General features: G+C 47.8%; 1 protein-coding gene across 4 annotated transcripts in view; it reads left to right on the plus strand.

Annotated features, from left to right (window-relative positions):
• LOC140201907 (poly(ADP-ribose) glycohydrolase-like) overlaps positions 1-17,083 on the plus strand; it is a 49,000-nt gene extending 31,917 nt beyond the window's left edge. For all 4 annotated transcript variants that reach the window (XM_072266698.1, XM_072266699.1, XM_072266700.1 and 1 more), the window contains exons 10-16: positions 975-1,050; positions 2,355-2,502; positions 4,371-4,449; positions 5,935-6,043; positions 8,629-8,734; positions 9,521-9,649; positions 13,506-17,083. In XM_072266698.1, the coding sequence (XP_072122799.1) occupies positions 975-1,050; positions 2,355-2,502; positions 4,371-4,449; positions 5,935-6,043; positions 8,629-8,734; positions 9,521-9,649; positions 13,506-13,618 (760 nt within the window). In that variant the 3' untranslated portion in view covers positions 13,619-17,083. The remainder of the gene's footprint in view (positions 1-974; positions 1,051-2,354; positions 2,503-4,370; positions 4,450-5,934; positions 6,044-8,628; positions 8,735-9,520; positions 9,650-13,505) is intronic.
• The last annotated feature ends 624 nt before the right edge of the window (positions 17,084-17,707 follow it).

A 17,707-nucleotide genomic window follows, 5' to 3' on the forward strand; every position in this document is an offset into this window, starting at 1 on the left:
CACATCAAATGAGGAAGTTTTCAGAAGAGCCCAAGCAGTTCGATCACTCATACCAACAATAAGAGAAAGATAACTCAGATTCCTAGGACACATCATGCAGAAAGGTGAACTAGAAAAACTCATACTCTCTGGAAAGATTGAGGGGAGCAAACCTAGAGGAAGACCTCGGCTTATGTACATCAAAAGCCTAGCCAGATGGCTGCACATCAAGGAAATGGAAGTCATCCAAAGAACGAGAGATAGATCTGTTTCGAAAACCATGGTCACCAAGGTCCGCATCGGATATGGTACCTAGACAGGACAGGACATCTGGAGGTACTGTCAGTGCCTACGGAGGAGGTTAACCCTTACCCTGCTGGTGTTTATCCAGTGCTGTCTGGAGGTACTTTCAGCACCTATGGAGCAGGGTAAGAGGGCTCTGATGCCATGAGCAATGGACAATCAATGTTGCTGAACGTTCTACCTAGAACAAATCAGTGGGGACTTTACAAAATAAATCAGCAGCATCCTGGTCACCTGTTGTAACTCCAAACTTAATTGGTCACTCTAATTTGGCTACTGATTCATTGATGAATCAATTATTGTTTAGTTGGCGATGGGAGGAAGCGCAGAATGGAATTGTGACATTACAGAGGGGTGTAAATTTGGTGCCCAGAAAGAGGCAATGGCAAACCACTTCTGTGGAAAAATTTGCCAAGAACAATCATGGTTATGGAAAGATCAGGATTGCCCACGGCATACAACACGGCACACAATGATGATGTCATATGACACGACTCATAATGATGATGATGGCAGGGGGTGATGTCTCTTCCTGAGGAGCTCCAGTCATTTGTCAGCCACTTCCCAGAGGAATTTTGGAAATCACAGGATTATGCAGCCTTTTCTTTTAATCCTTCCTCTTTTGCTCAGTACCGATATAATAAGCATTGCGTTATAAAACTTGTTCCCACAAATGTTTCTGTCTACGGCAGGTCTCAGTGTAAGTTGACCCTACTTCGTGCCACCAGTGAAGGCACCATAGAGGACGAGGGAAAAGGCCTGTTGCAGGTAACGCGGAATGGGTATAGGTACAGTCACGCCTCCTGTGGGAGCCGAAGAGACGCAGCCCCTGTGGTATCCGTGGGCAGTCAAGACCTTGGGCCACCTTACTGGGTGTGGGCTAGGGGGTTGGGGGTTGTGTTTGAGGACAGACAGAGTGAGTATCAGCTTGGACTATGTGTTTGTGATCTACATCCCTGCTCCCTGGGAAAAGATTAGATAAAGATTAGTTTTATTTGTCTCACATGCATCCAGACATACGGTGAAATGTTTGGGTCAACGACTAATGCAGTCTGAGGATGTGCTGGGGGCAGGCCGGCAGGTGTCACCAGTTTTCCTTTGGCAAAACAGCATTCCCACAGTGTACCAACCCTAACCTGTGCACAGCTTTGGACTGGGGGAGGAAACTTGAGCACCTGGGGGAAACCCACACGGTCATGGGGAGAAAGGGACAGCGACGGGATCTGAACCGCGATCTTACGGCTGGTGCTGGTGCGCTGGGAAGCGTGGCGCCAACCGCTATGCAGCCGCGCTGCTCCTGCAAGGTTCACAAATAGAGCGCGAGGGGCTCTAACAAATCCTTCGGCACCTTCAAAGTTCAAAGTAAAATTTATTATCAGTGTGCGTGCACATCACCGCGTACAACCCTGAGATTCTTCTTCCTGCGGGCGTACTGGCCAAATCTATAGAATAGTAACTGTAAACAGGATCAGTGAAAGAGCAAGTAGAGTGTAGAAATAAATAACGAGCATGAAATAACAAGATAGAGTCCTTTAAACTTGGCAATGTGGGCGGGTCAGGCCAAGAAAAGACCATAAGATATAGGAGCAGAATTAGGCCTTTCGGCCTATCGAGCCCTCGGCCATTTCATCATGGCCGATCCATTTTCCCTCTCAGCCCCAATCTGCTGCCTTCTCTCCGTACATCTTCATGCCCTGACCAATCAAGAATGTATCAACCTATATGTATTAATACATAACTAAATAAGTCATGCAGAAAGAGAGCAAAAATTAGTGAGGTTGTGTTCATTTAAAAAATCTGATGGTGGAGGGGAAGTAGCTTTTCCTAAAAACTTTGTGCTTTCAGACTCCTGTCCCGCCTCCCTGACAGTGGCAGTGAGAAGAGGGCACAGCCTGGGTGATGGGGGTCCTTACTGATGGAGACTGCCTTTTGAAGATGCCCTGGATTCTGGGGAGGCTGGTGACATGCGGGAGAACTCGTGGTCCAGAGAGTGAAGTTTACCTGTCTGAGCTCTCTAAGCGAGAACCCTGTTGGTTTGCCTGCGGTTTGACGTGTGTGTCACTCTGTCACAGGTGGACTTTGCCTCAGCGATGGTAGGGGGTGGTGTCCTGGGCCAAGGGCTCGTCCAAGAGGAAGTCCGATTCCTCATCAACCCCGAACTGATCGTGGCGAGGCTCTTCACTGAGAGACTGGACGAGTCCGAGTGTCTGGTTATTACAGGTGAGGATCCCACTCCCGTCCCTGGTTGGGCAGTCCGGGAAGGATGGGATCCAGAGTAGAATTGGAGACTGAGATGCTGGCGGTTGAGGTAATGCTTGGGAAATCGAGAATAATGGGTCACGTCCAAGCGAGGGTCTATCTGATCTGGAGAACATCCCATTTGGAACATTGTCTGCATTGCCAGAACATTGTCTTTCAGATTCATTTATTTATCACACGTACATCAAAAAATAAGTCAAGGCAAGTCACTTTTTATTGTCATTTCGACCATAACTGCTGGTACAGTACACAGTAAAAATGAGAAAATGTTTTTCAGGACCATGGTGCTACATGAAACAATACAAAAACTACACTGAACTACATAAAACAACACAAAAGCTACACTAGACTACAGACCTACCCAGGACTGCATAACGTGCACAAAACAGTGCAGGCATTACAATAAATAATAAACAAGACAATAGGCACAGTAGAGGGAAGTAGGTTGGTGTCCGTCCAGACTGAGGGTATTGAGGAGTCTGATGGCTTGGGGGAAGTGAAATGTGTCGTTTTCGTTAACAACCAACACACTGGGGGCAGCCCGCAAGAGTCACCACCTGTTCTGGCGCCAACACACCCATAATGCTCAGCAGAACAGCACAGAACTCAACAAGGCAAACAAAAACAACCACAGCAGAACAAGCCCCGTTCCTCCCTCCCACGCTGACACACAGTCCTCCAAGCCCAGGACAGAACAGGCCACCTCCAGCCTCCAGCCTCCAGCCTTCAGCGGACTCGCGAATTTGCAGTAGTTGGGCCTTTATCTTCCCCAGTTGTCTTACAGCCCCTGGACTCTGGCCATAGGGCCTCAGCGTAACAGATTTCTGGTTCTGGAGGGGTATCTTTTAATACTTGCGTCTGGGGAGGTGCCCCATGGGAACTGGAATAGGACTGAGAATGGCACCGGACACCCAAGAGAGGGTGGGCTCGAGGGACACCCTCCCCACTGCACAAAGAATGCTAGAAATATCCAGCAAGTCAGACAGCAGCTGCGGAGAAACACTGCCCGTGATCAGGGTGGTTTTGGGAGGGGGGGGATCAGGGTGAAAAGTTACAGGGGTTCCCAGGGTGAAGGGTTATATTGGTCTTGGGATGTAAGATAATGAGAGTCCTGCAGTGAAAGGTTATGCCGGGGGGTGGGGGGGGCAGTCCCAGGTTGAAAGGTTACGGGGTCTGGGGGATGTAAGATGACACAGGTCCTAGGGGTAAAGTTGAGGCTGGAGAGGGCTTTCTGAGAGGGAGGATTGTGGTGGTTCTGTGTGTGTGTGGGTGGGGGTGGGGGTGGAATTGGTGAAAGGTAAGCAAGTCCTGGGTTGCGAAGTTATGGGGTTCTGGGAGTGAAGTTGTGGGGAGGAAGGTTAGCCTGAGAAGGAAGATTATGATGGTTGTGGGGGTGAAAAGTTGTGGGGTCTGGGGGTGAAAGGTTACAGGGTCCCAGGGGCAAGCTGAGATGAAAGATTATGGATGTTTTGGGGGTGAAAGATTGTGGGGTCTGGGGGTGAAAGGTTACAGGGTCCCAGGGGCAAGCTGAGATGAAAGATTACGGATGTTTTGGGGGTGAAAGGTTGCGGGGTCTGGGGGTGAAAGGTTACAAGGTCCCGAGGCAAGCTGAGATGGAAGATTGTGGTGGTTTGGGGGTGTGTCCCGGGGTGGGCGGTTATGTAGGTGCCAGAGGTTGGGAGGAAGATGACAGAAATCCTGGCATGGAAGGTGAGGGATCCCTGGATGGTCCCGGGGCAGACAGAGAGGGGGAAATAATGGTGAGGGATGCAGGGCAGTTCAACAAACGATGCTGAAATGGCTACTGATGGCGATGATCTGATTTCCAGGGGCTCAACGATACAGCGAGTACACGGGGTACAGCGACTCGTACCGATGGGCGAGACCCCACCACGACACAACTCCACGGTGAGAGACTCTCGCTGGGATCTGTCTGACCCGTAACTGCACCGTGGTGTGGAGCGTAACGTTGCGCTAAGTGTAATGTTTCAGGGTGCCCAGGCTCGGAGTTCAATTCCTGCTCCTGTCTGTAAGGAGTTCCTACGTTCTCCCCGTGACCGTGTGGGTTTCCTCCCACAGTCCATGTTTGTTCGTCATGATCTCTTCAGGACAAGGATTGTTCTTGGCAAACTTCTCCACACAAGTGGTTTGTCATTGCCGCCTTCTCCACCCCACCATCCATAACTGTATTGGTTAGCTTTAGGGTTAATACACGGTGGGCGTGCAGTGTTTTTTATATATACAAAAAACAAATACATCGCAGAGCAGACTCGATGGGCCGAATGGCCTACTCCTGCTCCTTTGTTCTGTCTTGTTATCTTGTGTTAGCACCGGAATCTCCAGGCCATCTTAAAAGTTTCTTCATCAAAGCAGTCAATCTGATCATCCCCCTCTATTACAACTCTTTACAACTCCTCCCTTGGAGGGTCAGACACCCTGAGCCAATAGGCTGGTCCTGGATTTATTTCATAATTTACTGGCATAATTTACATATTATTACTTAACTATTTATGGTTCTATTACTAGTTATTATTTATGGAGCAACTGTAACGAAAACCAATTTCCCCCAGGATTAATAACGTATGACTATGACAGTGAGTGTAAACCACTTCAACAATCAGAATCAGGTTTATTAGCATCGGCATGTGACATGAAATTTGTTAACAGCAGCAGTAGTTCAATGCTGTACATAATATAGAAGAGGAAAAAAATAAAAGAATAGTAATAAATAAACAAGTAAATCAATTAGGTATATTGAACAGATTAAAAAAACGTGCAAAAAAAATAGAAATACTGTATGTAGTGTCCAAGGGTTCAATGTCCATTTAGGAATCGGATGGCAGAGGGGAAGAAGTTGTTCCTGAATCGCTGAGTGCGTGCCTTCAGGCTCCTGTACCTCCTTCCTGATGGTAACAGTGAGAAAAGGACATGCCCTGGGTGCTGGACATCCTTAATAATGGACACTGCATTTCTGAGACACCGCTCCCTAAAGATGTGCTGGGTACTTTGTAGTCTAGTGCCTAAGATGGAGCTGACTAGATTTACAATATTGCTAACATTGAAAATACTCCATGCAGGTTTTTGTATATTCATTCACATTTTATTCCATATCTGTAATTTAATCTCTAATTTTAATTTTATATAATTCTTTTTCCGTTATAATCGTTGACTGTTGTTGCTTTCTGTTGCATGTCATGCCACGGCAAATGCGTAATATGTCGGTGTATACGGTGAATAAAGTTGCTCCTTGACCCTTGGATCTCGCCTCTCAGTCCTGACGTGACCAGCCCGAAACGGCGACAGTTCCGCTCCCTCCCCAACAGACGCTGCTCGACCTGCTGAGTTCCTAGGGCAGATTGTGTCGATATATTCATTGGATTTCTGTCACTACAGGGACCCATGGCTGCGTCGTCAGACAGAAATAGTGGCCATCGATGCCTTGAAGTTTAGCGACCCCATTGAGCAGTACAAACCTCACTTCCTGAAGAGGGAGCTGACTAAGGTAAGTCCTCAGAGCAAAGGCAGAGGGAGCGGAATGGCGGTCTAGGGAAGTCGGTCCTGTTGGCCCAGGAATACGGACACCAGGTGGAAAGATCCCTCAGAAACTACCTTCAGATCCAGTATATTGCTGGGTGAAGTCTCGCAGGTTATTGGAGAGCACAGTGGGCCCTTTGCTGTTATCCTCCATCTTACAGGCTCCATAGTCAAACCAGCTCCAGTGTGGCCATTTGGCCCACTGTTCCTGCTGTTAGGTTCTTCCTGTGGTTCGGATCTCGGTCCATTGCCCATGGCATGAGGACCCTTGAGATCCTGTTCCAGTAGTCCAGCCCTACCTCTACCACCTCCTCAGGCAGAGAGCCCCAGGTTCCTGACGCTTGATTGGTGAAAACTCGTTTCTCAGCTAATTTCCTCTGCTGATGGTTGCTCCACTTACAGTCTGGCACCTCTCACTCAAATTTCCCTCCCAGTCCATGGAAAACAACCCATATCCAGTCAGTCTCTCCCCTTAACTCCAACCCACCAACAGCGAAGGCTGAATCAGAGAGCGGCGATGTTATGTCATGGTGATACAGAGGCTGGAGCCGCTTCTCACCAGCGGTGGCTCAGCTGATAGAGCCCCTCTAGAGACCTGGGTTCGATCCTGACCTTGGGCGCAGTCTACATGAAGTGGGCGTGCTCTCCCCTACAATTGCACATCCACGTTGCTGGGTTAATTGGACACCGTTGCCCCAAGACCATAAGACATAGAAGCAGAATTAGGCCAGCCAGCCTATCGAGTCCGTTCCGCTACTCCATCATGGCTGATCCCGGATCCAATTCTACCCCATACACCTGCCTCTCACCATATCCCTTGATGCCCCAAACAATCATGAGTCTATCAACTTCCACTTTGAATATACCCACGGACTTGACCACCGCAGTCTGTGACAGAGCGTTCCACAGATTCACTACTCTCTGGCTAAAAAAAATCCTCCTTACTTCTGTTCTAAAAGGTCACCCCTCGGTTTTGAGGCTGTGCTCTCTCGTTCTGGACACCCCCACCATAGGAAACATCCTCTCCACATCCGCCCTCTTTAGTCCTTTCAACATTCAGTAGGTTTCAATGAGATCCCCCCGCATTCTTCTAAATTCCAGTGAGTACAGGTCCAAAGCTGCCAAATGCTCCTCATGTGTTAAACCTTTCATTCCTGGAATCATCCTCGTGAACCTGCTCTGGACTGTCTCCAGTGACAACACGTCCTTTCTGAGATGGGTTAATCTCGTAGGTTAATTAGACATCTAGTTGCCCCAACTCCTTGAGTTGGGTGGTGGAATCTGTGGGGAATTGATGGGAATGTGGGGGGAATGAGTGTAGGATTGTTGCACGTGGGTGGCCGATGGCTTGACCATGATGGACTGAAGGGCCTGTTTGGAAGACGATGAGAAGTTTTACTGCTGGGCCCGACGTGGACGCTCATCCAGTTCAACTGACTTTTAAGGACAAGGACACTGGGGATAGGGGATGGATGGCAAATGTGCAAAGTGCCTTTTGGTGTCTCAAATGGTGTTTGTTGCACCATTCTCTAGTTCTTAGAGTTATAGAGCACTACAGCATAGGAACAGGCCCTTTGGCCCATCTGATCCCTACTGATCCCTACCTTGTGGCATCAACCTGGTCCACAGCCCTCCAAACTTCTTAAATATTGAACCCACATCCACTACTCAGTGAAGAAAATTCCCTCTCAGGTTCCCCTTCAACATCCAACTTCTGCTTGTATTTACTCTATCTATGCCTCTCATGCCTCTATCAAATCTCCTCTCATTCCTCCATGCTCCAGGGAATAAGGTACTTGAGCTCAAGCTGTGGCCTCTCTCCTTGACACTGTGGGAACTGGCCCTTTTCCTCTGGTGCATGATGACTCCATGCTCAGAGCTCCCCCCACCCAAGGCCCTGTTGGTTGGTTTTGCTAGGCCATGTCTGGGCAGCTGTGACTAGATCCCGTGCCCATGGGCTGGGGTGGGGGGGTGCCAGTCTGCCTGGAGCTCCGTTACCCCTTAATGAGTATGGACCCCACATCTGGTACAGCCCCTGTGAAGCCTACCCCAGTCAGGTGGCCACTGTCGTGGAGGGGTAATGGTCGTGAGACAGGGTGGCAGGTTGAGTCGCCGGTGGCAACCGAAGAGGTTGTGGCTCAGACCTAGTTTTTGAGGTTTGTACGGATGGTTTTGGGGGGAGTTTGGTTGTCAGATAATGGCTTAGGGGCAGGGATGAGGGGAAATTGGAGGTCAGGTGTGGTAAATGAAGAGGCAGGGTCAGGAACTGGTGGATGGAATCCAGGTCAGAGGGCTATGGGGTCAAAGATCATGATGTCAGGCACTAGGGACAAAGATTAGCGATCCCCTTGGTAGGTGGGCCCCGCAGATGAGACCCAGTGTCCCTTCAGATTGGCGTGTCCCTGGGTTGGAGGTCCCTGCATGTCCAGAGGTCGAGGTCTGGAGTTCAAAACCTGAAATCTAAAATCAGAGATTTTGCAAAAAGATACCATCTTTTTTTGGATTCCGTGGCTTTGAGCTGAAATTCTTTTAACCTTTTGTTCTGTTCTGAAGGCCTACTGTGGATTTTCATGTCGTGTGATACCAGACAGCCAGCGGACAGCTGTTGCCACGGGCAACTGGGGCTGTGGAGCTTTCAAAGGAGACGTAAAGCTGAAAGGTTGGCAGATTTGTTAAATACTGTCTGTAGAACGGCCCAACAGGTTTCGGTAAATACTGGGGCTGATTTAACACCAGCAGGCTGCTGCAGGTGGAGACACTAAGCCATTAAGGATCAGAATGAGGTTTAAATTACCGCCCCCCCACCCATTGGTCAGGGTTCACGATGGATATTGCATCCTAACTGTCTACGTGATGTGCAAGTCAAGGCACTACAATACAGAGACCAAGCTGTCGTCCATGCATCAGGCTCCCCCTCTCCACACAGCCGATAAACCCAAAGGAATGCAGGGACTGCTACCGGTGGCCTTGCAGAAGTGGCCAGTCATTGTTGAACTCAACGTAGGGCTGGCTTAGAGGCTCCAGCCTGGACTTTTCCTCTGGGTTTGCTGCCCAAAGCAACTGGTTTTAAGGCACCTTTGCCCTTTCTCCTGTCAGTCACAACAGTTCAGCCGGGTTTAGTAGCTACAGTAAGCCACACGTGAAGGCCAGGAGCTGGACTTGGTTGTCAGAGGCTATCTGAGACGCACGTTTCTAACTGATGCTGCCCGACCTGCTGAGTTCATCCAGCGTACTGTACTGAAAGTGTTGGCCTGGATCATTCACTCTTCATTCCTCTCCGGAGGGGCTGCCTGATCTGCTGAGTTCCTCCTGTATTCTGTGTGCGTTGCTCTGGATTTCCAGCATTTGTAGCATCTCTTGTGTTAGTAGTTGCAGCAGACGGTGTTTTGGTAAGCGGGAGGGGTGGCAGACACGTGGACACTGAAACCCCTCTTCCTCTTCGCAGCTCTCATTCAGATCATGGCTGCTGCCCAGGCTCAGAGGAACGTGGTGTACTTCACCTTTGGAGACGTTAACTCAAAGACAGCCATACAGAAAATGCATCAAGTTTTGCAAAGCAGAAATGTCACTGTGGGTAAGTAAGAAACAGAGAGAGGGTGGTGGTGAACATGGGGGGAGTGGAGAGAGTGGATGGTGGGGCGTGATTTGAGGTCGGGGAATGCTGCATGTCCTCACTGAAGACAGTACAGAATCGGAACCAGGTTATGATCACTGATGGGTGTCGTGAAATTGGTTGTTTTGCATCAGCGGTACAGTGCAAGACAAACATTACTGTAAATTACAAAAATAGTTCAAAAGAAGAATGAGGCTGGACTTAAGGACCGTTCAGAAACCTGACGGCAGAGGGGAAGAAGCTCTTTCTAAATCATCAAGTGTAGACCTTTCGGTTCCTGTACCTTCTGCCTGGGGGAAGCAACAATGGCTGTGCCTCTGGCACAGAGTCTGGCCCTGTGGCTCAGAAGGGTAGGGAAAGGAAGATGATGGCAGCAGTGATAGGGGACTCTATAGTCAGGAGGGCAGACGGGCGATTCTGTGGATGCAGGAAAGAAACACGGATGGTAGTTTGCCTCCCAGGTGCCAGGGTCTGGGATGTTTCTGGTCGCGTCCACAATATCCTGAAGTGGGAAGGAGAACAGCCAGAGGCCGTAGTACATATTGGTATCAACAACATAGGTAGGAAAAGGGAGGAGGTCCTGAAAACAGACTACAGGGATTTAGGAAAGAAATTGAGAAGCAGGACCACAAGGGTAGTAATCTGGGGATTACTGCCTGTGCCACGCGACAGTGAGTATAGGAATAGAATGAGGTGGAGGATAAATGTGTGGCTGAGGGATTGGAGCAGGGGGCAGGGGTTCAGATTTCTGGATCATTGGGACCTCTTTTGGGGCAGGCATGACCTGTACAATAAGGATGGGTTGCACTTGAATCTGAGGGGGACCAATATCCTGGCGGGGAGGTTTGCTAAGGCTATTGGGGAGAGTTTAAACTTGAATTGCTGGGGGTTGGGAACTGAACTGAAGAGACGGAGGAAGGGGCTGTTGGCTCACAAATAGAGAAAGCTTGTAGGCAGTGTGAGAGGGAGGATAGGCAGGTGATAGAGAAGGGAGACGCTCAGACCAATGGTTTGAGATGTGTCTATTTTTATGCAAGGAGTATCATGAACAAAGCGGATGAGCTTAGAGCGTGGATCAGTACTTGGAGCTATAATGTTGTGGCCATTACAGAGACTTGGTTGACTCAGGGGCAGGAATGGCTACTTAGAGTGCCAGGCTTTAGATGTTTCCGAAAGGACAGGGAAGGGGGCAAAAGAGGTGGGGGTGTGGTACTGCTGATCAGAGATAGTGTCATGGCTGCAGAAAAGGAGGAAGTCATGGAGGGATTGTCTGCGGAGTCTCTGTGAGTGGAAGTTAGAAGCAGGAAGGGGTCAATAACTCTACTGGGTGTTTTTTATAGACCACCCAATAGTAACAGGGACATCGAGGAGCAGATAGGGAGACAGATTCTGGAACAGTGCAATAATAACAGGGTTGTCGTGATGGAAGATTTTAATTTCTCCAATATTGATTGGCATCTCCACAGAGCAATGGGTGGAGTTTGTTAGGTGTGTTCAGGAAGGTTTCCTGACACAATATGTAGATAAGTCAACTAGAGGAGAGGCTGTACTTGATCTGGTATTGGGAAATGAACCTGGTTAGGTGTCAGGTCTCTCAGTGGGAGAGCATTTCGGAGATAGTGATCACAATTCTAACTCCTTTACGTTAGTATTGGAGAGGGATAGGAACAGACAAGTTAGGGTTAGGAAAGCATTTAATTGGAGTAAGGGGAAATATGAAGCTAGGAACTTGGGACAAATGTACGGCAGAAATGTGGCAAATGTTCAGGGGACATTTGTGTGGCGTTCTGCATAGGTACGTTCCAGTGAGACAGGGAAAGGATGGTAGGGTACAGGAACCATGGTGTACAAAGGCAAGAAGAAAAGCTTACGAAAGATTCAATAAACTAGATAATGATAGAGATCTAGAAAATTATAAGGCTAACAGGAAGGAAATTAGGAGAGCCAGAAGGAGTCATGAGAAGGCCTTGGCGAGCAGGATTAAGGAAAACCCCAAGGCATTCTACAAGTATGTGAAGAGCAATAAGACGTGAGAGAATAGGACCACTCAAGTGTGACAGTGGAAATGTGTGTATGGAACCAGGGGAGGTAGTGGAGAGACTTAATGAATACTTTGCTTCAATATTTACTACGGAAAAGGACCTTGGCGATTGTAGGGATGACTTACAGCGGACTGAAAAGCTTGAGCATATAGACATTAAGAAAGAGGATGTGCTGGAGCTTTTGGAAAGCATCAAGTTGGATAAGTCACCAGGACTGGATGAGATATACCCCAGTCTACTGTGGGAGGCAAGAGAGGAGATTGCTGAGCCTCTGGCAATGATCTTTGCATCATTAGTGGGGACGGGAGAGGTTCCGGAGGATTGGAGGGTTGCAGATGTTGTTCCCTTATTCAAGAAAGGGAGTAGGGATAGCCCAGTAAATTATAGGCCTGTGAGTCTTACCTCAGTGATTGGTAAGTTGATGGAGAAGATCCTGAGAGGCAGGATTTATGAACAGTTGGAGAGGCATAATATGATTAGGAATAGTCAGCATGGCTTTGTCAAAGGCAGGTTGTGCCTTACGAGCCTGATTGAATTTTTTGAGCTTGTGACTAAACACATTGATGAAAGTAGAGCAGTAGATGTAGTGTATATGGATTTCAGCAAGGAATTTGATAAGGTACCCCATGCAAGGCTTATTGAGAAAGTAAGGAGGCATGGGATCCAAGGGGACATTGCGTTGTGGATCCAGAACTTGCTTGCCCACAGAAGGCAAGGAGTGGTTTTAGATGGGTCATATTCAGCATGGAGGTCGGTGACCAGTGGTGTGCCTCAGGGATCTGTTCTGGGACCCCTTCTCTTCGTGATTTTTATCAGTGACCTGGATAAGGAGTTGGAGGGATGGGTTAGTAAATTTGCTGATGACACAAAGGTTGGGGTGTTGTGGATAGTGTAGAGGGCTATCAGAGGTTACAGTGGGACATCGATAAGATGCAAAACTAGGCTGAGAAGTGGCAGATGGAGTTCAACCCAGATAAGTGTGAGGTGGTTCATTTTGGTAGGTCAAATATGATGGCAGAATATACAGACGTAGTATTAATGGTGAGACTGTTGTCAGTGTGGAGGATCAGAGGGATCTTGGGGTCTGAAGAATGAGAGGTGACCTGATAGAGGTGTACAAGATGATGAGAGGCATTGATCGTGTGGATAGTCAGAGGCTTTTTCCTTGGGCTGAAATGGCTAACACAAGAGGGCACAGTTTTAAGGTACTTGGAAGTAGGTACAGAGGAGATGTCAGGGGTAAGTTTTTTACGCAGAGTCGTTAATGCGTGGAATGGGCTGTCGGGGACAGTGGTGGAGGCAGATACAATAGGTCCTTTTAAGAGACTCTTGGATAGGTACATGGAGCTTATTTCTAAAATAAGTACATGCTGGCACAGCACTGTGGGCCGAAGGGCCTGTAGTGTGGTGTAGGTTTTCTATGTTTCTATTCTGTATGTAGAACTGTTGAGTGTGTGGGACTGTGGTGTACTGAATGTGGGAAGACTGTACGTTGTGTTATTTTGAGTCAGGGTGGCGTGTGTGTGTGTGTTGTGTTGAGTGTAATATTCAGGGTGTGTTACGTACACCATGCCATTTTGTGTGAAAGATGGGAGTGGATGCTGGTTTCGATTCTCGTATTTGCATAGCCTACGAAGGCCTGCACTGGCATTCGTTAGCTGGGGGAAGGCTGTACCCTATCACCCTCAGGGCAGCTGAGGGTGCGAATCTGCCGACAGCTCAGGGTGGGAGGCCATGAGCCATTTGTGGACGCTGACTCACTGCCTTTCACACAGGACAAATCTACAACCTTCTGGAGAAATACTCGCATATGGCTGTCACAAGGAGCCGACCAGACCTTTACGATTTCATTCAGAGCAACGTGGACTGTTTAAGGGGGCGGTACTGACAGCTGAAGGGGAGCAGATGCCAGCCAACGACTGGGGAGCAAATCTCAGTGAGAACTTCTCCCGAATCAGCTGGACACTGAGAAGACATGTTACATTGTGCTGAGGAGAGGTGAACAGAATGTGGAACGCCTGTGTCGCGCATGGACCTACTCTTAGGGTTAAAATGGTCAAGATTAACTCTTTGCGTGGAGGATTCTCTGGTGGTTAGAGTGGCTCCACTTATTATGTACTCTGTGGGGGAAAATAGCCGACCATGTTCAAAGGTGATGGTTGTAAGGCAAAGTGAATGTGGGAATGGAGAAACGGGCTCACAGTAATCTGCAATGTCACCTAAAGTGCCAAATGATGGAAATATGGAATATAAGACAGATTTAAGGATCTGGCAGGAGGTAGGGAAGGTGAGGAAAAACTCTAATGAAGCAAGCAGTTATGGCTTGGAATTCACTACATATCAGAATCAAGTTTAATATCACTGACATATGTCGAGAAATCTGTTGTTTTGCTGGGAGCATTACAGTGTGACGCATAATATAAATTACAATAAGAAATATACATTAAAAATTTTAAAAATGGTGCAAAAAGAGCCTAAGATGGTGTGTGTGTCTTCGGGCTCCTGTACCTCCTCCCTGATGGTAGCAGTGAGAAGAGGGCATGTCCTGGGTGATGAGGGTCCTGAATGATGGTTGTTGCCTTTTTGAGGCACTACATTTGAAGGTGCCCTGGATGCCGTGGAGGCCAGTGCCCATGATGGAGCTGCCTGCGTTTGTAACCCTCTGCAGCGATTTTCCGATCCTGTGCAGTGTGGCCCCCTCCATACCAGACGGTGATGCGACCAGTTAGAATGCTCTCTACAGTACATCTGTAAAAATTTACTGGTGTCCTTTGTGACCAGCAAAAATCTCAAACTGCTAATGAATTATGGCAGCTGATGTACCTTGTGTGTAGCTGCATCAACATGTTGACCTGTGAAAGCAAAGACCATTAACGTCACTGAAGAGAAGTTGGATAAGCACTTCAGTCAAATAAACATGTAGGGTGCAGGGGAACGAGAATGGCGGGACAGCTGGGCGCTGACATTTAGACAAGGACACTGGCAGCACACATGGTTCTATTGACGCAGCAAAGAATAGTTTCTCTTGCCCACTGTGAGGTGACCAACGAAGAACACAAATGCAATGTTTCCATCACCTAATCCAGTGGGTTTGAGAAGCCACCAATTCCGCCTGTTGCTCAGAACCCCAGATGCAGCCTGTATCAGTTTTAGATGCAGTACCCTGCTCGCACCAGTTGAACTGTCTGCTCGTGTATGGTGCGGGCAGGGGAGGAGGGTTGGGGTATACTGCTGAAATCTTTGAGTGTATAAATTGATAATACAGTAAATGCATAACAGAATTTGGGTTGTTGTTTCCAGGTTGGTTGTGACCTGCTGCGAAATTAAATGGCTCCCTTGCCTTCTGATAACCATAGTTCAAAGGAGGTGGTTGTGAACGTTGATTTTGCTTACTGTAAATTCTCCCACCCTCTGTTTTTCCGTTCCCCATTGCGGCTCTCCTCTTCTCCTCACTTGTGTATTGCCTCCTGGTTCTCCTCCTCCTTCCCTTTGTCCCGTGGTCCACTTGTGTCCTATCAGATTCTTCCTTCAGCACACTATTTCTTCCACCTATCACCATCCAGCTTCTTACTTCATAAGAGCGTAACTAGGAGCGGGAGTCGGCCATCTGGTCTGTTCAGCCTGCTCTGCCATTCAGATCATGGCGGATCTGGCCATGGACTCATCGCCACCCACCTGCCTTTTCCCCAAAACCCTTAATCCCTCTACTATGCAAAAGTATCTATCTAACCTTGTCTTAAATATATTTACTGAGGTAGCCTCCACTGCTTCATTGGGCGGAGAATTCCACAGATTCACCACTCTCTGGGAAAAGTAGTTCCTCCTCATCTCCATCCTAAATCTACTCCCCTGAAGCTTGAGGCTATGTCCCCTCGTTCTAGTCTCACCTACCAGTGGAACCAACTTTCCTGCCTCTATCTTATCTATCCCTTTCATCGTTTTATATATTTCTATAAGATCTCATCTGATTCTTCTGAATTCCAGTAAGTACAGTCCCAGGCAACTCAATCTTCCTCATAGTCTAACCCCCTCATCCCTGGAATCAACCTGGTGAACCTCCTCTGTACCACCTCCACAGCCAGTAAATCCTTTTTCAAGTAAGACCAGAACTGCACACAGTACTCCCAAGTGCAGCCTCACCAGAACCCTGTACAGTTGCAGCATAAACTCCCTGCTCTTAAATTCAATCCCTCTAGCTATAAAGGCCAGCATTCCATTTGCCTTCTTGATAGCCTGCTGCACCTGCAAACCAACCTTTTGATACATGTACACGCACTCCCAAGTCCCCGTGCACAGCAAAATGCTGCAATTTTTTAACATCTAAACGATAATCTGCTCTTTCATTTCTCCTTCCAAAGTGGATGACCTTACATTTACCAACACTGCCAGACCCATGCCCACTCAATCTAACTATATCTCTCTGCACACTCTCCATATCTTCTGCACAATTTAGTATCATCAGCAAACTCGGTCCCCTCTGCCAGACTGCTGATGTATATAGTGAACAGTTGCGGGCCCAGCACCGACCCCTGAGACACACTGCTCACTATGATTGCCAATCAGAGTAACATCCATGTATCCCAATTCTCTGCTTTCTATTAGTTAACCAATCCTGTATCCCTGCTGATACATCACCTCCAACTCTATGCATCCTTATCTTATGGACAAGTCTTTTATGTGGCACCTTATTGACTGCTTTCTGGAAATTCAAGTAAATGAACATCCATCTGTTCCCATCTATCCACTGCACTCATTATATCCTCAAAGAACTCCAGTAAGTTTGTGAAACAGGACCTGCCTTTGCTGAATCCATGCTGTGCCTAATGGATCCACATCTTTCCAGATGCCTCACTATTTCTTATTTAATGATAGCTTCAAGAATTTTCCCAACTACAGATGTTAAACTAACTGGCCTATAGTTACCTGCCTTTTGTCTACATCCTCTTTTGAACAGTGGCATGACATTCGCCGTCTTCCAATCCGCCGGGACCTGCCCAGAGAATTTTGTAAATCATCACCAAAGCCTCTACTATAACTTCTGCCATTTCTTTCAGTACCCTGGGATGCATTCCATCAGGACCAGGGGATGTATCTAACTTCAGGCCCACAAGTTTACTTATCTCCCGCTATCTTCCCACTTACCTGGTTCTCAACTATTACCTGCCAACTTGTACTCTTTCTCCTCCTCTTCCCCCCATACTTTCCTATTCTGGCTCCTTCCCGCTTCATTTCCAGTCCTGGAAAGGGCTCAGATTGAAATGTCAGATGTCCCAGAAGTGACCCTGATTTTGTCTAGCACTGATTTTGGAAAAGGTGGTTTTGCTTGGTTAATAAAGCTAATCTTAAGCTTAAATCTTTTGAGTGGCAGAACTAATTCTTGCTGTAATGACAAGTGTTGCTTTATCCAATATTATTCCAACCTCTCTCCTCACACTAACTTCCAACTGGTTCCAAACATTTTTTCATATGCTGCTCCCCATGATTTCCTGTCCTTTTCCTTCAAGTAGTGATTTCAAATCTGGATCATCTTTGAAGTTCTCCAAAGCCTTGGTCTTCTGCGCTTCCTCCAGCTCCACAAAACTATTTCCTCTATGCTTTCTGGCTGTGCGTGGGAAGGTGATGGGAGTGAGGACAGGGGCTTGTTGTGTTGTTACCTCTGTTGAACACTATGGGCGTGTTGTGTTGGCGCCAGAAAGTGTAGCGACACTTGCGGGCTGCCTCCAGCACATCCTGAGGTTTGGTTGGTTGTTAATACAAACAACACATTTCACCATGTTTCGATGCATGTGATGCATAAATGAATCTGATTTTGACTCTCAAACGTTCCTGTTCCCTTCTCCTCACCCCCAAGGCATACTTTCGGAAAAGGCACCGCACAGTGTGGTGGGTGGGGAAAAGGGATGGAGTAAGAAGCTGGGAAATGATTGGTGGAAGAAGGAATCTGACAGGGGAACACTGTGGACAACCGAAGAAAGGG

Source organism: Mobula birostris, chromosome 8, assembly GCF_030028105.1.
Source record: "Mobula birostris isolate sMobBir1 chromosome 8, sMobBir1.hap1, whole genome shotgun sequence".
NCBI lineage: Eukaryota > Metazoa > Chordata > Chondrichthyes > Myliobatiformes > Myliobatidae > Mobula > Mobula birostris.